Here is a 22,744-nt window from a genome sequence, read left to right on the forward strand (position 1 = left end):
CTGTCAAGGCTTCATCCACCACACTTTGACAAAGAATTCTCAATGGATATTGAATTCCATTTCCGCTCCATTGTGAGAAGTATCCCTGTCAGTGATAAGAAAATGAGGATTATCTGTGAACTGAATAGAAGAGACTCAGTTATGATAGAACTTACCTCAATCATACAAAAAGGATGGCCAAATCACCCGCACCAATGTTCTGCTGCCATACAACCTTATTGGAATGTTTGGGAGGAGTTGTCCAGCATTGATGGTATCTCTTTGAAAGGAAGCAGAGTTGCCATCCCTGGAACATTGCAAAGGGATATACTGCAGCAATTGCATGTTGCGCACCTAGGGATGGAGAAAAGCAAGCAAAGAGCCAGAAGTGCCATTCACTGGTCAAATATTAATTCAGCTATTGAAGTTTTGATCCAAAACTGCTAAACTTGCAGGAAATTTTCCAGAGACAATCGGAAAGAACCACTGATATTGACGCCAATCCCACAGTATCCTTGGGAATATGTGGGTCTTGATTTTTGTAGATCGAAGGAAGAGAGATGACTTGGTAACCAGTTGCTATTATAATTGTCTCATAGAAATTGATTTAGTTGAACCGGTGACGTCTACAGAAGCCATGAAGAAACTCAAGGCTCATTTCAATAGAAATGGCATTCCAGAGAAAATACAGTCTGACAATGGACCACAGTTTACATCCGAAGAATTTCAGTCCTTTTTCAAGAAATTGGGTATCCAGCATGTGACTTCAAGTCTGAATTTTCCATTGTCCAATGACCATACTGCAAAGGCTGTGAATTTAGCCAGCAGGATCATGTTAAAACCAATGGAGTCCAACACAGACTCCTTCCTTGGTCTGTTGTAATACCGGAATATTCCAATAAATGGAGTCGCATTCCTTGCACAGCTCCTTATGGGTAGAAGTTTAAGGTCATCCTCCCCTACACTCACCAGCAATTGTAGCCAAAGACTATTCCAAAGACAAAGTTCTGCGCAGCAAGAGCCAGACAACAACAAACACTGAAGCAGAACTACTCGTATAATAAGGCTTCTAAGAACCTAATGGAGTTGAAAGACAACCAACCTATCTGGCTCAAGCTATCAAAGGAAGTTGCACATTGGACAAAAAGTGCAGTAATGTTGTGCATGACCCAAGATCTTATCTTATCCAGGCTGAAAATGGTAGATTTATCATAGGAATCAGGTCCATTCGAAACCACAGTCCTTTGCTGGAGACTTTTCCTTACAGCCTTCAGTATTTACATGTGGTATAGAGCTGCCACTGGAAGTTCACCTATCTTGGACCCTGCCGTCTTTTCCAAAAAATGCTGTCCCAAAGATTCCAGTGAACTGTAGCACTGGGCAAAATTGCCAAGGCAGCTCTTACAGAACCCTGAGAGCTCCAACATCCCCTCCTCCAATGGACAGTAATAACGGAAATGGAAACAGTTTCCTACAACCCTATGTGACAAAAACTTACAGAGTGGTTAAAACCAAGGAAGTTAATGGACATTTAAATTAAATTGTTAATGTTTTTTTTGTTACTGTTAGTGTGTCACATTATTACCTGTGAAATAAAGGACATGTAGTATCTTATGCTTGTGCTTCTGCTTGCTTATGTAGTTTTTGTTGCAGGTTGGTTGGCTTAATAAATAACTATCATAAAAACAGTACACTTTTCACCTAATTAAAATTGACAGCAAGTAGTATTTAGTTACAGATAGCTTATCAGCTAGGTTCAACAGAGTGATGTTTAGGCTATGATAATTCTAATTTGGAATCGAACAATATGGGTTGGACATAATTAAGTCCTACTTTTGATTATGGACAAAACTAGAACTATTATGGACACTAATGACCAAGGTATTATTGACAGAGCATTCATGAAGCCCACTTGCTGCAAAATTTGCTCCATCAGGGGGGCCAAGAAAATTTCAAACCAATGCAACATTTCTCAAGCAAGCCTGATAAGGGGGGGGGGTAAACTATGGAAGGAAATGTTCTTAGATGAAGTCTAGACTAAGAAGCCAGTGGTATTCAAAGCTGGTAAAGGCATTAAAAAAAATGTTCAGTGCTATCAAAGAAATACGTCTGATTAATTATCTCACAAAAGCTAGGAAGCTGCACTTTGGACTCATCCCAAAACAGTGCTGTATTCTGGCCTATTAGTATGCAAAAATGAACAAGATAAAGATTGTGGACAGCTGGAAAAATAATGAAGGGATTGGTCTACTTCATTCCTTAAGAGAAACCTTGGTGTGTATATCTGTGTTCTTCAGGCTAAAAGTATCACTTGGGCAAAAAGCATTCAATCAAACAGCAGTTAATGAATATTTTAAAACTACTCAGCAGTGTTGGAAAAGGACGAATTTGAAGCCCATGCTATATGGAAAGCAGACCAAACTGGCATTACAATTGTGGTTAGATCTAAGAAAGTGATAACTCCATAAGTAACATGTAGCCCTGTCATCTGGCATCATTTAAGATGGGTGAACTTGGAAAATTACATCGTGCTGTAAGTTCTACTGGCAAGGCTGTATCCAGGATTTTCGTGCAGGGGGGGAGGGTTACAAAAAAAATTTTATAAACACATCGAAAATTTGTTTACTTGCATTTTTTTTTTACAAGTTGGACATTTTTTTAGGGAGGGGGGGGTTCAAAGCTGGTACCCCTCCTTCCTCTAGATATTGCCTTATCTGCTGGTGTTACCCCCTTACAGCCTTTCAGCTTGTTTATTTCAAATAATGTATGGTCTCTGGTGTCTCTTCTAGCACTGAAGGTGCTGCTTATATTGAAAACTACTGAGTTTCTAAATCACTTTCAAAAGCATACAATGCAGTCTTGGGTCAAAGACCTTATTGAACATGGACTATCGTGTGAGGCATATTAGTCTATGATAACAAGAATATGGTAGATCAAGTGGGATTGTGATCTCTAAATTCCCATTGCACACAAGCTGCAATCTACAGCCCCAGGGCAGATCTGTTTTTGAAGTAGTAAAAGCTCAATACGGTTGAGCTGCTGATGTGGGATACTTGACTGTCCTAGTCAACTCTTCAAAGTTTTTAATATTGGATAGATTCTTGGCAGTACTGGTATTCACATCACAAAACATTCAGTCTGGGTTTAGGGTTTCTGAAGTCTATCCCTTCAGCCATGGCATTTTTTTGAATGACAAATTCTGAGCTTGAATGTCTTGGATCGTGTAGAACCAGCTTCTCAAAATTTCAATCCTCCTGAAAACAAGGATATGTCTCAACTAGGCTCATCTTGCTATGTATGTTCAGAAATAACAGGAGAAATGTTTATTTGTCCAAATATAAATATCTTTCTCAAAAAGATTTCCCTTTCCCCCACTTTTAGTGTCAGAAAAATACTAGCAACCTCATAAAGATCAATTGTATTGCTGCTACTGATGCATCTATAGAAAGCCAATTAATGAAACAAACAAAAAATGCCAAAGAGAAGAAACAAGTGAAAAGTAAGAAGGCTAAGACAACTAAGAAGGCTAATTATAAGTTTTGAATTATGACAGCATAGATAGTCGCCAGTTCCATCTAAGTGACTTGGATGATGAAAGCATGTATGCAGAGACTATAACGCACAACTAGGAAGAAGTAAAAAGTGTTCTGCCGGGTGAATTTTTCTTAAGCTAAGTAAGCTATAAAAATAATAAGAAAATCAAAAGATTCCGCCGGGGAATTTTTTTAAGGTAAGTTCTGCCGGGGAATTTCACGATCGCATCCTATGAGCCGTTATAGCTTATCTCGTGCCGTTAAGGGCTGCACCGACTGCAATGGGGGGAATAGATAACTGGGGGACCGCGCCACTCGCTGAACGCGAGAAAATAAAATGCGTAATTATGGTGGGTTAGAAATTCTCCAACTATAAATCCAGGAGTGTAACTTCGCTTCCTCGAGTTATCTCCTTGTCAATTACCTCTAATGTTATGTAGAAATCAGATTCCTGGGAGCGTTACCAATGGAGTACATTTGAAATAGATATCTACTATGCGATGAGACCCAGGCATATAATAAGAACAAACACAAACAGAAAATTAATAGTTTTATTGAGACTTCAATTTTAGATGTACTACAGTGCATTACTTCAATTGACGACGATAGGGGCAGAGATAATAATGACCAAATCTCTACAATGACTGCATAATGATGGTTCTGGCAAATGAATGCCTCGAAAAACACTTTTCTTCACTATATCAAACTAGTCCTGGTTCTGCGCCCTAACAGCTATTTCACGATTGGCTCAACTCTTGGGAAGGACCCGCTTTCTTATAATAATGTTTGCAAACTCACTTCCTTACGCTAACTGTTCATCCAATCATTTGTTTTCAGTATTTTTGATGATAAAACATTCATGCTGCTATTATAACTTAAACTTCTTGTGAACTTTGTATCTAGTGATTTTTTTATTTCCAAGCATCTTCGCGAAATTCAAAACCGTCTCCCGATTAGCGTCGTTGTTTGGATGAGGCTAAAACGCAGTTTCTCTTTTTGCTGATTAAGAACTTTTCTTTTTGAAACGAGATTTAAACTTAATTAGAGGAAGCTTAATTTATGTCAGAATTATTCTTAGGAGGAAAGAATTTTGATTTTTTTTGCATTTTAAACATATCACATATTACTCACGGTACATATTACCCTTCCCATTATTTAATGACGTCCCGTCATTAGGAATTGCTGGCCCTTGGGTTTTTGAAATACTCGCTATTTATTCACTTTTGGTCCTACGTAATTTTAATTGACATTATATTATTTTATACTCTTATATAAGCTTAATCAGGAGTGCTAAAATTTTTCTCTATTACTTTCCTTATTTTATTATTTATCGCTTTCTAAAGTTCATCTACCGGACTAAGATTATCTATGGTTCTAGCCTAGCTACTATACTAAAGATTTTTTTTTACATCTAATGCTGATGACTTTTACATTTCCAACAAGGTTGGGGCTGTTCTACTTTTACTCTAAGATTTTTTGAAAATTCACCTTTTACAAGTTTTTTTTATTTTGCTAACTATAGGATAATTATGCTTCCTATCTACGCTAAATTAATGGGGAAATACATTGATTTTACATTAACTCTATCTAAGTAAATAGCAATACATATATATATATATATATATATGATCGATTTAAAGTGTTCACTACATTCACTGATAATCATTAAAACATTTTCACTGGGTTTGTTCGTTATATAATTCTGATAATAGGTTATCGAAGTTGTTTTTCAAAACTTTTTTCTTATTAAAACTATTAAAATCTGACACGTGTAAATTCCCACCTATTTCATCACCTTCGTGTCTCTTAGTGTACTCAATCCTTCCGTTGTAAATTATGGTCCTTCACTCCTTTCATCTTGGCAAAAATTTTTAAAACACTTACAATATAGTTTCTTCACAGAACAGTTTGAGCATGGTTATGTTCATCTTGGACGAAACGCTTTCTCTAATTGTCAAACGGGAAATGATACTCCCAGGTACTGATATGTGGAATTTTGATATCAGAGTTCATTCTCATCTGCTGTTTTTGGATAGTTCATAAGGTGCCTTATCGTTAAGGGGTTGAACACTGGGACTGCTGGGACTTGGGACTTCATCTATTATCAACGCAGTCCGGATTGGGTTGACTTTCTTCTCAGCATAGCGTTCTTGGGATATTTTAAAGTACATAGAGAATGTAATTCTCGTATAAAATTCTTCGTTTGTGCACTTAGAGATTATAGTTCTCTTATAAAATTGTTTGTGCATGGCTAGCATCCATTAGATTTTGCGGTGATTCCTTGGTTAATCACAGGGGAATTGATGTTTGGATTTGGAATGGGTTGGCATCAAACTTTAGTGACTTCTTCAACATATTGTCTTCAACTTGTAGGAGGTGTATATTGTCACTGAGGGGTTAGTCACTGTGGTTGATTTGGTTTCTTTAATTCAATGTTTGGTTTCCAGGTCCATTTTTCAGAAATTATCTCGTAACATTTACGGGATAACAGAGATAGGAACTTTTCGCATTTGGTAGAGGTGATAGGATGGATTCCGAGAAATGGTCGAAAGGGATTCAACGCGTGAATCTGCGACACGTAAATAATTTGGGTTCATCAAATATCATAACTATACAGTTTATGGTGCATGGGTCCATAAAGATTATCAAGGGTGACATTTATGTACTTATATCTTGTACTGGTCGATGGGGTTCTCAGGATTGATGTGTTTATATAGTTCGATAATGCCCTGGATACTGAGATTTATTAGATATTGTTACCTGATATATAATATGGTTTGTGATCAAGGGACAGCGATCAAAAAATTAACTATGATTTTCGTAAACGAAGCTAGGATGAAAATTGCCTGGAGTCTATGGTGAGTACTCTTCGTTGGTTGAGGTATGATGAAAATAGATGCTAGTAGGTTGTACATGCACTAATTAATTTCCAATGTTCCAATCCACTTCCTGTAATAAATATAACGTGGTATAATCGCACGTTCTTTAAAACAAGTCGTCATAATACATAATAAGCAATATAATTGGTCATATACTTAATGGTGAACGTTACGCTATAAGACAATATTAAGCAAATGCCAATGTTAATGCACAGGTATTGATTTTAAAAAACGACATTGTTACTTTTAATAAGGTCTATTATTATTTTCCTTAGTATACGTTATTACACACACTTTATCTTAATCTTCTTCAATCCTTATTTAACTCTACATCAGATTTAAAATAATCATTTATACATTAGTTACACTACATCATTTAGTTTGAGGTCTCAGTTTACAACATATTTCAAGCCTTCATTGTTCACGCACGTCCGTGCTGTTTCAGAAATGCATGTTGCAGCGTCGTAACCGCACGGTTTTACGTAAACGACACTTACAATGAGGGAGCAAGACATATTAAGGACGATAGGAGACATCTATACCCGCTCGTTTTCTAATACCTTCCCTATTTCATGGCTTATACGCTTTCATGGGGTTTTGGGTTTAACTTCTGCATTTCAGCCGTTTCCCCGTGTTCTTCCTTTGGGTTTTGCCTTTTTAGTCTCAGAACTCTTCCATAATTAAAAGTTAGTAAGGTTCTCATGGTCAGGGAAATCGCGAATACGACACATACGGTCTGTAGTATGTTCCACCAAAAAATTTTTGAGAATAATCCGTATCCATCATCCACGTACGTTAGTCTCTGGTCTTCATTAGTAAATAGGGGGATCTGGGAATCTAATGCATCTCTTATTTTTGCAAGCCTTAATGTTCCTTTATTCTTTTCTATTTTGGATCATATTGAGGTTTTCATTTCCTCACTTTCTATATTGGGAATAGTGTACGACAGGTGGATTGCCTTAAAATTGGTTATTTTAGGACTTATTATATTTGTGCTTAGGAACTTCAATTCGAATACTATGTCATTTTCATTACTCTTATCTGTGTCTATGTACATCAAAGACCAATAGATTGTTCGGAAGCTCTAGGTTTTTCAATGTATTCGATATATCTTTCTTATGCGTATTTTCACGAATTACTTGCGACATCGTTCAGCTAAGGAAAGCGGATTATTTATGACTTTTATTACTCTAAAAATTAATTGTATGTGCGACGCATTACAACATTTTTTGTTCACGTGCAATAATGTCAAAATCAGGGAATACTTTGGATCCAAAATTTTCATCTTCAAAAAGTTTAGCACAATTTTTTTTATGTCATTATAATCTCGCACGGTAACTTCCAATGTCTTGGATTTTATTTCAGGGTTTATGCCATCTAAGTTCCAGCAATTTTTATACAAACTTTTAAGAAAATTTCCTCTATTTAGTGGGTTATACCCTTGATCTTTTAACAATGTAAGGAATCTAAGTGGTAAAAATCGATTATCACTATTACTACAATTTGGCCTCTTTCGGTATCGATTATCGCCTTTCTATTAGGACTTGATTCTGTTGTCACGATCTGAAATGTTCAGTTTATAATTACGTATATTTATACTAATAGTTTTTTGTTTTCAGCAGTATTATTTTTGTAAGACTATTTGCCATGTGCCTTCAGCAGGAGAATTTATTTTTGATATACTTCACCTATACTGAAATATATTGGACAAAATTTTCTTTAATATTTTTATAGCTATACCATTTTTATTCCTAGACAAAGAGTTTTATATTATTGTTTCTTTATGACACCAAACTATTCAAATCTTTTTTTCTGTATTTTTAAGGGTATTTCAATCTGTCCGGTTTCTTAACCGTTCTACCTGACTGTGTCGTTACTTTTTCTTCTGTTTCTTACGGTTTTTTCTTTTTAGATTTTGCTAGCGAAATAAGATCAAACCTTTTTGTATTGTTTTTTAAAAAATGATTATCACCATTACTACAATTTGGCCACTTTCGGTATCGATTATCGCCTTTCGATTTGGACTTGATTCTGTTGTCACGATCTGAAATGATCAGTTTATAATTACGTATATTTATACTAATAGTTTTTTTTCGTTTTCAGCAGTAATATTTTTTGTAAGACTATTTGCCATGTGCCTTCAGCATGAGAATTTATTTTGGAAATACTGCACCTATACTGAAATGTATTGGAAAAAGTTTTCTTGAGTATTTTTATAGCTATACCATTTTTATTCCTAGACAAAGAGTTTTAAATTATTGTTCCTTTATGACACCAAAGTATTAAAATCTTTTTTTCTGTATTTTTAAGGGTATTTCAATCTGTCCGATTTCTTAACCGTTCTACCTGACTGTGTCGTTACTTTTTCTTCTGTTTCTTGCGGTTTTTTCTTTTTAGGTCTTGCTATCGATATAAGATCAAACTTTTTGTATTTTCTTTTCAAAAATTCTTTCCCTCTTAATTTTGTTTCTTTTGCATGCGCAGCTGCTGCAGTCTGTTTTAATTTTTCTAATTATTTAATTACCATATGGTCTGGTTCACCATCAGACTCTTTGGAATTGGTTTCCGACTATTTCGCATTAGAACTTTCAGAGGTGGCAATTCGCGTTCGTGAGGTATCACCTGCCCTTCCTTCGTAATTTTCTACTCTTCTGGAAGTAGAGGGTTTATTCTCTAAGTCATCGCTTTGTGTTTTCAATTCGGGATATTTGAAAGATTCTTGAGAACTCTGAGAGAAATCAAAAGTTTACGGGGTTCCGCCATTGTTTAAATGCCATGTCTTCAGGGGGATGGGGCATTTTTTGCACTAGTGTTTCCCTCCATGAAGTCCATTGTTTAGGCTTGACCTTGGACACAGTTATATCATGAAATTGTCCTTGCTGTTCATCCTTGGGAGTTTGATTCCAAGGCAACCTACTTTGCCTCGTTTTTATGGAGAAAGTTATTAAATCCATAGCTTTTCGCAGATTTGTTTTAATTGAATCTTTGGGAAGAGTTTTCTTTACGGTAATACCCGGAGTTTCTACAGCTCTGTTCAATTCCTCCTGTAGCGATAGGGGTCTCTCTATTGGGGTTGCTGGGGAAACCATATCATCTGGAAATCTTTTGGGGGGACAAGAGGTCGAAATTCTATCAGGAAAAAATTGGTTTTTTGGAGATATCGTATAATCTAATTCTCCTGCGCTCTCCGATGATGAACTTTTTGGCTCTTTGGCGTTTTTATTCTCACTGGTATTAGCGATTTTCTTTTAGGAATAACTAGATTTTTCATAGCTAAAAATTCTTTAAATTTTTTCTCGTCACTATCATTCTCGAAATAGTCTTGCTTGAAATTAAAGGGTTTTAGCTCTGCCAATCTTGCTTTAGGGGGCCCATTTTCTGCGTCTGACGAATCGGTAGACGAGGGACGCGATACGCATCTGTCTGGAAATTTTGCTCTGTTTAATCGGCTAACATGTGCCTTGTAAGTTCTTCCATTATCTGGGTTCATCATTTTCAAAGTAGATTCTTGATCGTACTTTTTGACTATTCTATACGGTCCAGAATATTTATTGGAAAGTTTTTTGGCTTTCGCGTTTGCCTCATTTTTTAGGTAGACGCAATCTCCTATCTTAAAATCTATATTCCCTTTGACTCTGGGTAGAATTCTTAGCTCTCGACTTATTTTACATTTTTCCAACTCTTGTTTTACTATTTTATAGGTTTTCCTCATCCTTTTTATGAATTCTTGTTTGTAATCCTCTGTGTTATTGTAATATTGCCGGGACTCAATAATCTCATCATACGGGATTCTAAAATCGCGACCAAATAGTAAATAAAAAGGGTATGCCTAGGCAGGTATGACATGTTTCTGAATAAGCAGTATTGATTATGTTAGTTAAATAAGGTAAGAATTGATCCCAATCGTTCCTGCTGTCTTTTGTGTAAAATGCTTAATGCATTTGAAAATATTTTATGCCTATTTTCTATTTTACCATTAGCTTGTGGGTGATATGGGGATGTCACCAATTTCTCTATGTTAAGAAAACTAATTAAATCTTGTTACCTTAGAAACAAAATTGCTTCCGTTATCACTTATAACCTTACTTGGAATGCCAAATTTTAGAAATAATTTCGCTAACGCCTTACTCGTGGCGTAGGCGCCTTGATTCTCTAATGCTTTAGCAAAAGTAAATCCGGAAAAGTGATCTATAACAGAAAGAATACAAGTATGGCCTCTGTTGGAAACAGGTAAGCCTCCACTGGTTCCATATGAGTCAAATAAGACAATACCAAAGGGGAAACTCGCTACAGGGACTCGTCCCATTGGGGGTTTAGGATAGGCCTGGGGGTTTTTCTTAAGTTACACGTTTCGCGTTTATTCACAAATTCCTTAAGATTTGTTACTGCCGACGGCACTTAAAAATATTGATTTAATTTACGGAAAGTTTTTGTTACTCCTTAATGTCTACCAATATCTGAATGAAAATATTCAAATTCAGGTGTTATTAAGTTTTGGGGTAATACAGGTATTATTGAGGTTTGGATTCTATTTGCATCAGCAGTCACGATTCTGCATAGTAATTCTTCATCAAGATCATAGTAAAAATTATCTATTTCTTTACTAAGAATTTTGAATTTATTTGATAATGCATCACCATTCACAAAATAATTAATAATTGCTAAACACATTTTGTCTTTTCCTGATTTCTTTTTATATTTTCTAGAGACAAGGGGCAATAGTTATCCTTATTTTCTTTTACTGTGTCTTTGACTTTGTTTTTCTTACACTTATGTTTACTCTTAGTATTGATATCTACATATTGTTTTCCTTGGCTACTGACGGAATCATTTCTGGTAATCTTCAAAAGGAGTCACAAACTGCATTTTTCTTATCCTTTAAACATTTAAGTTTATAAGCGAGATCTTGGATTTTAATAATTTGTCTATTTATAAGTCCTATGGGGTTTTTAAATACGCATAGGTGTTACAAAACTATATGATCTCATTACATCATAAATTTTCTTCCAATTAAATAGTGTCTAGATTTTTCCAAGTGGTGGATTATAGATAATAATTCTAAGTTGATGGCGGAATAATTACTTTTAACTTTTGAAAAGGTTCTGCTCGAATACCATATAATTTTTTCTATTATTTTTTGTTTAGGCGTTCCCTCTATATGATTAGGGCTTTCTACCGGGATTATTTATGGAAAAATAGCAACAATGCCCTTCGAGCTTGCATCAGTTGTGACCACGAATTGTCCGTTTTCAAAATCACGCAGCGATAATATTGGTTCCGAAGTGAGTGCCTTTTTTGAGATGGTATAGGGAAGTTTGAGCTTCCTGGGACCAGGTAACATTTTGGGAGTTCCATTTAGTTAACTCCGTGAGGGGTTTCGCAATTTGGGCGTTATTGCGCACGAATTTTCTAAAGTAGCCAGTACAGGCCGGCATTTTAAATTGCCCTCTCTTAAGTTCTCGAACACATTAGCTAGTGTTGCTAAGTGTTGTTCAGCGTTTTCTCCTACGCATATAACATAATCAACAAAATGAATGATATTCTTTAATCCTCTTAATAGATGCAATAAGGGTCTACATAGCGTGCTTGGACTTGTCTTAAATCCAAAAGCTATTCTTAAGTATTTATAGGAACCTCACTCAGTTGTAGAAAATGCAGTTTTATGGACATCTTTTTCGGTTATTTTCACTTGGTGGTAGCCTTGGGTAAGATCCAAAGAAGTAAAAGTTTTGTTTTTGCTCGAGATAGAGTCTTAGATCACCATTCTTTTTTGGTACCAAGATCGCTGGTGCAGAATACGGACTTATACTGGGGCGGACAATTTTATTTTTTTCTAATTTGTGAATTTTATTTCTCAACCATTATTCATGCTTATAAAGTACCCGATATGACGGCTTTGTGTAAGGGTTACTGCTTATTAGAATTGTGTGTTCATAAAACGTTATCAGCCCGACGTCATATTCAAACTTGAAAAATAAATTTCTGAAATTCCATAATAATTTACTTAATTTTTTCTCAAGTTCTAGGTCCGTAATATGATCCATATCAAATTTGGTCAGTAATTGTAACTTATTTAAAAGATATAATTGAGAGTTTATTTTCATTAATTAGGTTCCTTTTGGATTTTTCACACTTATCTAAATTATTCTCCGAGATAACTTTAATTTGCACGAAACACGTCCCCTTTTTTGTTGTAATTGTATCATTTTCGTGGTTATTAGTTACCCAAATAAAACTTTCTCCTTTGTCGTATATAATCTGTTCTTCGCATAACAGATTTTCAGGAATTTCATTTGACGGGATCGCGAGCCATATTTCAGGTTTGCTATCTACTGGTTCAATCATCTGTGATATTTGAAATCTTTGCATTGTTTTGGGAGGGATTTTTGTTTTCCGTATCGTGAATCCGTAACATTTCTCTTTATTTTCTATTAGATTCATACTGGCGCTATGCTGCGTCATTGCGGCATCTTGCGGCGTCACATTGGGTTTTACTATGTTTTTCCATAATTCTGCTATTTTCTTGATTTCGTTCAACCTATACTGTCGCATATCTCCTATTTTTATTTTTGCAGATTCAATCCACTTATTATTTGAATTTACTTCATTTCTGCAATGTCTCTCGGAATCATTAAATAACTTTCTGATTATGCAATGTCCTCTTTGTAGCGAGACAAGAGGTTCTAAAGATCGCGATGTAAGACTGCGATAAATTGTGTTTACTGATACATCCTTCTCGTAATCTCTGTTATAGTTTCTTAAAGTAGAATTTCCTTCCCCTACCCTAATCAGGTAGATAAGCCTTTCGTTCGGCACGTCTTATAATACCATATTCGACCTTAAAAAATTGTCGCCGATAATGGCTTCATACGGAATGCTATTGCATATTATAAAATTTGTCGGAAAAATTCTATTATCCCTTTTCACGTCTAGGTGGATTGAACCTTTTGCACCCGATTTGTGCCCTGTTACGCTAGTAAAATTGGGATTATTAAAATTCCTCCGTTGCCTAGTATTCGAAGGCAACATATTAAATGCGCATGAGTATGATATTAATCGTTGCGCCAGAGTCAATTAAAGCCTTAAAGTAGACATTTGCCACACAAAAATCATTAAATATAGGTAACTTATTGTTACTATCACTAAAGGACGGTACTATTATTGGATTGGACCTATAAAATATTCTAGGCACCCTCTGGGTCTAATTTATTCTTCTGAGGGGCCTGACACGTTTTCCTGCGGACTTATTTCATCCGTCCGTGTCTGCCATAGAGATTCAGATATGTGAGATTCCATAGGTATATCTAATTGATTTACATTTGTCTGCCTTCGCCATGTATTATTACGGTAGGTTGGATATCTTGTGCCAGTGCCGGGTGCTGGCGTCGACTGCAAATTCCGTTGGCATGAAAAATTTGCATATCCCGTCGGCAAATTTTCGGGATTTCTATATACAATCCTTGCACCATATTGGTTTTGACGAGTATTTGGGTTTTCGAATCGATAATTATTTTGTCTAATGCGGGGTGGATTATACAAATTTGGTTGGTAAGCATTGGAAGGTACAGATTAGCGCAATATTCCCTGGTTATAGACTAGTGTACCGCTGGCGCTAAAATTAGTTCTCCCGAACAAATGGTTGCCATAATTTTGCATTTTACCGACGGTAATCCTTGGTGTGCAATTGGGGACATAACGGCACTCTCTCGCGATATGCCCAGGTCGATTACAGTTATAGCATCTTACAATTGTGGAAGTATTTCCATAATTGATTGTTTTAATGGGCTGAAAACGTACTGTTTGCTGACTAGCGGGTTCTTGCGTTTTATTTCTTTGTGGCACTGGGGAATTATCCCTTGAAAAGAAATTTGGAGAAGCTTGATCGCCCTGGAAGGTCAGGCTTGTGTTTGATTTGCCTAGGCTGTTTATTTTTGTTTTACTGTGATTTGCCACGATCCTATCAATTTCGATCATTCATCCCACCTCCTGAACCGCAAGGTCCAACGTTTGGCTGTTTTTGGATATTACCATTCTATATAATTTTGGGGGTAGCCCTTGCAAAAAGGCTTCTAGTATGATTTTTTCATACAATTCTCCTGAACCTTTTCCGAATTTTGCTTCTACTGAAATCCGTATATTGTGAAGATATTCTCTTATATTCTGTGTATGGTCGAAGCATACCATGCCGTGTTTTAATTTATTTGTTGAACTAGTTGCGATGAAACTATCTTCGAATGCCGTTAACAATTTTTCTATTGTATTTATCGGCAAGCTGTCATCATCCCCTATAGTGTTTTCAATTTGCTTTAGGAAGGTTAATGTCTGCCCTCTTAATCTTAGTAGGAGCATGCCGACTAACGTTTTTAGCTCTGTTTTTGTTAATTCCTCAAACTGGTCCAATTGGATATTAAATTCGTCGATATCTGTTTATCCATCGTATTGCGGAATAGATTTTGTTATCTCTACATTCTTCGCGACCAACTTTTGCGCCATTAATAGTTCGCTTAATTCTTCTGACATTTTTGCGTTTGAATAACTCAAAATAAATTTATTTTTTTACTTAACCTATTTTGGGGAGGTTATTATCTCCTATGAGATATTTTAAAGGGTTTTCCTATAATATCTTAGCGGTTATAGGCCTAATCACTTTTTTATAATTCTGTATCTATCCAATTATTTCAATTTAAATTACGAAGTTTGTAGCATAACTAGTTCGCATGTTTCCTCCAAGTTTACGACCACGCCATTTCTGCCGGGTGAATTTTTCTTAAGCTAAGTAATAAGCTAAGTAAGCTATAAAAATAATAAGAAAATCAAAAGATTCCGTCGGGGAATTTTTCTTAAGCTAAGTTCTGCCGGGGAATTTTACGATTGCATCATCTGAGCCGTTATAGCTTATCTCGTGCCGTTAAGGGCAGCACCGACTGCAATGGGGGGGGGGAGGAATAGATAAACGGGTGACCGCGCCACTCGCTGAACGCGAGAAAATAAAATGCGTAACTATAGTGGGTTAGAAATTCTCCAACTATCAATCCAGGAGTGTAACTTCGCTTCCTCGAGTTATCTCCTTTTCAATTACCTGTAATGTTATGTTGAAATCAGATTCCTGACAGCGTTGCCAATGGAGTACAATTGAAGTAGTTATCTACTATGCGATGAGATACAGGCATATAATAAAAACAAACACAAAAAGAAAAGTAATAGTTTTATTTGAGACTTACATTTTAGATGTACAACAGTGCTTTACTTCAATTGACGACAATAGAGGCAGAGATAATAATGACCAAATCTCTACAATGACTGCATAATAATGATTCTGACAAATGACTGCATCGAAAAACACTTTTATTCACTATATCAAACTAGGCCTGGATCTGTGCCCTAAGAGCTATTTCACGATTGGCCCAACTCTTGTGAAGGGCCCGCTACCTTGTAATTATGTTTGCAAACTCACTTCATTATGCTAACTGCCCAGCCAATATTTTGTTTTAAATATTTTTGATGATTAAACATTCATACTGCTCTGATACCTTAAACATCCTGTGAACTTTGTATCTAGTGATTCTTTTATTGCCAAGCATCTTCGCGAAATTCAAAACCGTCTCCCGATTAGCGTCGATGTTTGGCCGAGGCTAAAATGCAGCATTTCTTTTGCTGATTAAGAACTTTTCTTTTTGGAATGGGATTTAAACTTAATTAGGGGAAGTTTAATTTATTTCGGAATTATCCTTAGAAGGAAAGAATTTTATTTTTTTTGTATTTTAAATATATCACATATTACTCACGGTACAGTGTGACTAAGTCCTTGTCTTTGAGAAGAAAAGTAGAGAAAATTCTCACATGCTTAGTTGGTGAGTTTATTTCATAGGAGGAAGACCAAAACAGGATACTTTTTTTGAAAAGACCTAGGCTATTAATGTGGATGTATCAGATTTATTCATTCAACAGCAACAGCATCAAAACGAACATTGGGCCTCCATCTTTCCCTTGCTGCACCGTTTGACAAGTGAAACAGCTTGTTTTTCAAGAGAGCATTTTCCAAGTTGAAATTAAATAGTTTGTCAAAATGCCATGCTAGGACAACAGTTGAATATTGCTGAAATCTGCCAATGCATACCTAGTTTTTATTTCTATTTGAAACACTTCTGATACATACCAAACAAATATTCATTTATCTAGTTATCCAGTTCTGATTTTGACAACCCAGTGTACAAATGAACAATGGACACCAGCATACAAAATACCCACACCAAGTGTCCATTATGCTTTCGAAAAACGGGAGAATTTTCATGATTTTTATCTCAATTCTGACCAATCATCCCATTGCCAGAAACATTTAGTCCAATTCATTTATTACCTTTAGTCTTACTATGTATTAAAAACACATTTAATATATTATATTATATTTATTTGTTTTATTACCTTTACTATTTTAATCTATTTTCAGCAATCAAAACAACGAATTTAAGAATGTTTATGAAAATTGATGTTTATGAAAAAATGTTTGAAAGCATAAACATATTTTTTTTAATGTTTATGAAACCTTGAATGTATTGTATAAATGCTAAAAGCCACAATTTGTAAAAATATAGATATTTTGCTAAAAAGATGCTTAGCTACTGGAAAATTTCAGTTATCATTGTTACTGCAGTAAAGGGGTGCAATGTTCTCAACTTCTGGATGGGCGGGGGTAAAATCTGAATCCACAAATAGTGGGATATTGCAAAAGCTATCCCTCGTCAAAAGAGTATTGACCTCGTGTGTATTAGATACTCCTGTCTCCAAAATGCTGTGCTAAACTTTTTAGAAGTATTTGATGATTTTAGATGAATTCTTCTGTTAAAAGTGTTTTAAATTTTACAAAGTTGTACGTTCTTTTATAAGCCCTTAAAATCCTCATGGATGCAGAAAAAATTCCAAAGGGGGGGGGGGGTGAAATTCGAAAAATTATGCCAATTACATAAGCGAGAAACTATGGGACAATCTGTTAGAAGTTCCAAGATTTCTTTTGGAAGGTCGCAAATTCCCCAAAATTCTAAATTTATTTCTGTATTTTCAGGGGTAGAAGCAATGAATTACGAGCAATTTTTTGATGATAATTTTTGCAGCAATGAGGTCTGTGGAGCTGCACTTACAACACCTCTTTCTTCGTGTAGGTTCTGTGGCGCCATTAGAGAACTGCCCAAAGAAAGTAAGTTGATCAGTTATAATTTACACTTTATGTGAAAACAGCTGAAAGAATTGGAAATAATGCTAAAATTGAGACAGTTATAACACTTCGTCAAAACTTTAGTAAGGTGTCAGCAAATTGTCCCTGTTGAAGTACTTTGACTTGTATCCCATCTGGCCTTTTTGGCTGTATTGGGGCTTCTACTCTTCTCACTACTCGTTGAATATGCCGACGGTATTCGTTTCTATCTGGTGCTAGATGCAGAGGTTGGGGGAGGTTCTGGCTATTGAAGTTGTCGTACTATCTTTTATGGGGTCGGCCACGAGGTCGTGTGCCATGTTCCATGTACCCATCCTTCAAACTAGATTTTTGGGAGTTGATTTGATGAAATTCGTTGGATATGACTGAGCCAGCGGAGTTGCTGACTTCTAATTCGGTCCATGATAGTGTATGAGCAGGGGAGGAGTTTACGGAGGTCTTCATTGGATACTCGGTCAATGCTGGTGATCCCTGCTTTGCAACAGAGACATTTTGTTTCAAATGTGGAGATTCGACGTTCGTCATCAGCTTTAATTGATCAAGTTTCACTTGCTTACATAGCAATCTTTAAGAGTTAAAGAGTCAGACCTTCAAGGATTTTGATAGTAATTTACTTTTCCAAATTGATGATAGGCTCTTGAAGCTGCTGGTTACAAGGCCCAGACTGCACCTAATCGATTTTGAGTAATCGTTGTTAGAGGTTAAAAGACTGCCGAAGTAGACAAAAGATTCTGCAATTTCAATTGGCTCTCCTTTTATGATTAGGTGTATGGCTGTGGGCGCAGAGTCTCTGGATACCCACATGACTTTCGTTTTTGTTGTATTGACAACCATCCCAAGGGCTTCGGTTGCTGACACTATCTCGTTTGTGTCTGTTAGGAGGAAATCTTCATGACTGTTCTGCGTTCGCTAATTTGTCGACAAGTTTCCCTCCAACGGATGCGCCGTCCTGTTTACCGAATGATAAAACTTCATTTAGAAAGAGATTAAATAGATGAAGGGATAGGGGAACTCTTCTGTCAATCCCTCAGGCGTCTGAACCTGGCTACAGAAATTCAGATACATATCTTTAATCAACGTTACCATGTTTTCAGGGACTCCATAATCCAGAAGTATGTACCAAAGCCCGTTGCGCCATATTAAATCAAAGGCCTATTTAAAGTCAATAGAAAGTAAGAGCAGCTCTTTTGCAATCTGTATAAATTTCTTCGTCAGTTGCCGGATGGAAAATATTTGATCTATAGTACATTGATCTCTTCGGAAGCCAGTCTGATATTCCTCTAAAGTGAGGTCTGTCAGGGATTTTAGTCGGTCAAGTAAGATTTTGTGAGGATCTTTGCCGCTTGGTTTGTCATGCTAATTCGTCTGTATTTGTTACAATTGCCTTTTTCACCCTTTTTGTAAAGGGGGACAATCATGGCCTTCGCCCAGGATCTGGGAAAGTGGGCTGTTTCCCAGATGCCTATTGTGACTTTACAATAGATGTCTACCAGTTCTTCTGGGCCTGATTTAAGTAGCTCTGACTGTATACCATCTGGGTCAGGAGCTTTATTTGTTTTCAGGGATTGTATAGCTGCAACTACTTCTTCTCCTAATGGCGGTGGACTTGGATCTACTGGGTACTCTGGTAGTTGAAAAGACAGTAGGATAGATAGATCTGGTATTATTGTGGGGTTCAGTTTCTGGCAGAAGTGTTCCTTCCAGCGTTCCCGCATATCCTCAGAATCTGTGATAAGTTGTCCATGTTTATCTAACAGGGTTGTTGCTTCCGCGGTTTTTTTTTCGACAGCTCCCTTACTTTTTTGTACCTGTAGTGGCTATCACCTTTTTTGAAGGCATCTTCGCATTCATGGCACTTGTCGTTGACGTATTGGTGCAGAGCCTGCCGTATTTTTTTCTCTACTAGACGTTTTAACCTCTTATATTAATCCTGGTTTTGTTGGTCTTGTTTATTGGTGTGAATACGTTTTCAGCACAGATATCGATGATTTCAGGTGTGATCCACGGACTTCCTCAGTGGTTGGGACTCCCGTCAGTTGGGTGCTTGACAGCTTATTCGAGAGAGCGGTTTCATACTTGTTTCTTGTTTCGATGTTTTTCAGCAGATCGACACTGTATTTTGGGTAGCTTTTCCTGGGTTGTTGGGGTTTTGGAGGCGCATACGGAGTTCTGACATGACTAGAACATGGTCTGAGTCAAAATCACCACCGGCTAAAGATGCTGTATTCAGCACTGACGACTTCCAACGCTTGCGGACCAGTATGAGGTCAATCATATTTGAGGTTCGGCCGCTGAGGATCTCCATGTGACCTTTCTGCGTTCTCTATGTCGAAACATTGTGTTGGTAATGAAAAGCTCGTTATCACAACAGAAATATATGAGAATTTCCCCCCTAAGGTTTTGTCGCCCATGTCCGAACTTGCCCATTACGTCTTCGAAACCTGCATTCGATTGTCCGACAATAGCGTTAAAGTCCCCAATGACGAAAAGAACATCCTTCTTGGGCACCTGGTCTATGGTGTGTTGGAGCTCGGCGTAGAAGTCTTCTGCATCTTAGTCACTCCGGGAAGAGTCGGGGGCATAAACTTAAAAAATGGAAACGATAGCAATTGATCCTTTAAAATGGGCAGTAATGATACGATCTGAGAGTGGATTTATGGCAAGTAGAGATTTTTTTAGCACATTTTGAAACTAGAAAGCCAACACCTTGACGGTGAACACCGTCGCTTCGTCCTGAGGTGATGAGGGTGTTGCCGTTTATGGTTTCTATTCCATTTAAAAAAAAGGAAGTTGGGTCTCTAATTTCCACAACGGTAGCGGTCGATTTCATTTGAAATTAACCCCATTTTTATCGGTGTTCGTATGTTTAGCGTTCTAAGTGAAAGTGATGTCTTTGGGGTAAATTTTAGGGTCTTCTCTGACTGGAGAGTCGTCAAATCGGATAAATAATCGTCGGTTGCGCCCCGGACGCGGTAATTTAAACACTATCATTATCATCATCAATAATATCATTATTTTTACTATTTATAACTCTAGATATCAGACCGTCGGTTGCCCTAGACGCGGTAGCCCAAATTCTTATTCTATTTTTTTGCCATCTCATTACTATATAAAACAGAATGAGTTCCGTGACTTATTTTGTCAGGATAGCGGTATGCCATTCCTCTTTACCCTTAGCAGAAACCATTGTCCAGGGTTCTGAATCATCTGCCCTTCACACTTGTCCCTCTAGGAAAGGATCCTCCTGTTCGAGGTTCGGCCGCACCGAGCAATTTGACCCATTGCTGGGGGAAGGTTTGTAACCGCCAGGAGGTGTTTACACGCCGATGGTCCCTATACTGTGTACACTTGGGGCCTTCCTCCTCCTACGCCTGTACTTATGACCCCGGGCTAGGATGTCCCAGTTCCAATTATGAACCCCCAGGAACTAGATACCCCCTAGGTCCGCGCCTCCTGTGGAGGTACCCTATATGTAAATTAAACATTCTAGTGCCCCTTTTAAGTGACCCCAAAAAATGGAGGGCAAATATGCCCCCTCCTATGCTCATTTTTTTCCAAAGTCACCCGTCAAAATTTTGAGATTTTTTGAGTTATTTTGTTCAGCATGGTCGAAAAATATTAGAACTATGTCTTTGAGGATGACTGAATCCCCCACAGTCCCCAGGGGAAGGGCTGCAAGTTATGAACTTTGCCCAGTGTTTACATATAGTAGGGTGAACCAGGGTAATTTCGGACACTTTGACCTTTTTTTGGGATTCAAAAAATTCCTCCAGCCAGCAGACTTAAAATCTCGCCGTAAAATCAGATTCGTATGAAAGTTCAGACTGTTAGCTTTCATACAAGAGCTAGAAACTTCCGAAATTCGAACTATAAAGGGGGTTGGTGACCTCATTCGAAATTTTCCCACGGTGTCTGGAATTAGCCACCACAAAATGGGTAATTCCGGACGAGGTCAATATCTTTGTTCCTGAAGGAGTAAAAAATCTTAGTTTTGGTTGGTGGTATAAGCACCCCAGATTCTGTGTTTCTTCCAAATTTCATGCACGTATCTTCCGAACTAGCTATTCAGCTTTGCAGTCGTGATTTTGTTTTTCCGAAAATCAAATCTCGTTTATCCAATGTGTCAAACCATGGATTCTCACGATAATTTTATAATAAAGTGATTATACCACCAAGAGCCAGCATTTAAATAGTCTTCTGAAGGACTAGGGGACCTGAAAGCCTGGGCCTTCATCTCCTGTAACTACAGAATCCATCTGCTAACATCGTTGAAATTCGTATATTAAAAATAGGGTAAAAATAATAAAAAAGACAACTTCAAATACTGATAAAAGCAAGTTTAAAAGCAAAACACAGAGAAACTACGCGATCACTGCTTTTTCCATAGCTTTTCTTCCTTTCCTTGTGGCGTTTCATCATTTCGCGATGCTCGCTTATAGTGAAGGGTCCAGTGCCCTTCAGAGTGAGGGGCCCTCCCAAGATAAACTCTTCTGCGACGTCTGTGATGTTATCGTTTTTGGGCCAGCTAAACTCGTACGTCGCTGCTGAGTCGAGGTTTAGGAACTTCATCCTAACGACCCCTTCATCAACAAAGTCAACAATTCTGCCAAAATAAGGTGAGTCGTCGTAATACACAGCATAATAATGGTCAAGCTTCGTTTCGATCTTTTTCTTGCTAGGGTCAGGCTGATCGAGGTCATCAAGAACACACGTCTCTTCAAGAGAAAGAGAAATGTCATCATCGGTGTCAGCGTACGGTATCTCGGAGTTGCTTTTGGTTTCAGAAAAGGGAACTGGGGAGTTCGCTTCTCATGAGAGCTTCATCTGTTTGCTTTTGGCACCAGAGGTGTGGGTATCACCGGTTTGTTTCACTTTGGTTTTCTTTCCCACACCCTTTTTCCTGTCTGCCTTTTCCTTTTCCTCCTGCTGCTTCTTAAGTTGCTCTAAATACACCTTAGAAGTGATCACTTCAGAAGCTTTCTGAGTGTTCTTTTTCCTCTGCCCTGGTTCACTTCTCGGTTCTCTTCTTACACTCTCTAACAGAAGCTCTTCAAAGGTCTTCTTCATTGGAGTTGGTGGTTTCTTCTCAGGGAAAGAAATGTTGATGTTGACGGTCACATTGTCACTTTCTCTCTGGACTCTAA

General features: G+C 37.3%; 1 protein-coding gene across 3 annotated transcripts in view; it reads left to right on the forward strand.

Moving 5' to 3' along the window:
• Window positions 1–22,744, forward strand: part of Polr1H (RNA polymerase I subunit RpI12) — a 34,423-nt gene that overhangs the window by 6,484 nt on the left and 5,195 nt on the right. For 2 of the 3 annotated variants that reach the window (XM_089086041.1, XM_089086040.1), the window contains exon 2: window positions 17,451–17,582. In XM_089086041.1, coding sequence (XP_088942167.1) covers window positions 17,462–17,582 — 121 coding nt within the window. In that variant the 5' untranslated portion in view covers window positions 17,451–17,461. Of the gene's footprint in view, window positions 1–15,626; window positions 15,824–17,450; window positions 17,583–22,744 lie in introns of those variants that run through there. The other variant, XM_089086039.1, reaches the window with a different exon arrangement.

Source organism: Artemia sp. Qi Xiang Cuo, chromosome 3 (assembly GCF_049724085.1).
Source record: "Artemia sp. Qi Xiang Cuo chromosome 3, ASM4972408v1, whole genome shotgun sequence".
Lineage (NCBI taxonomy): Eukaryota > Metazoa > Arthropoda > Branchiopoda > Anostraca > Artemiidae > Artemia > Artemia sp. Qi Xiang Cuo.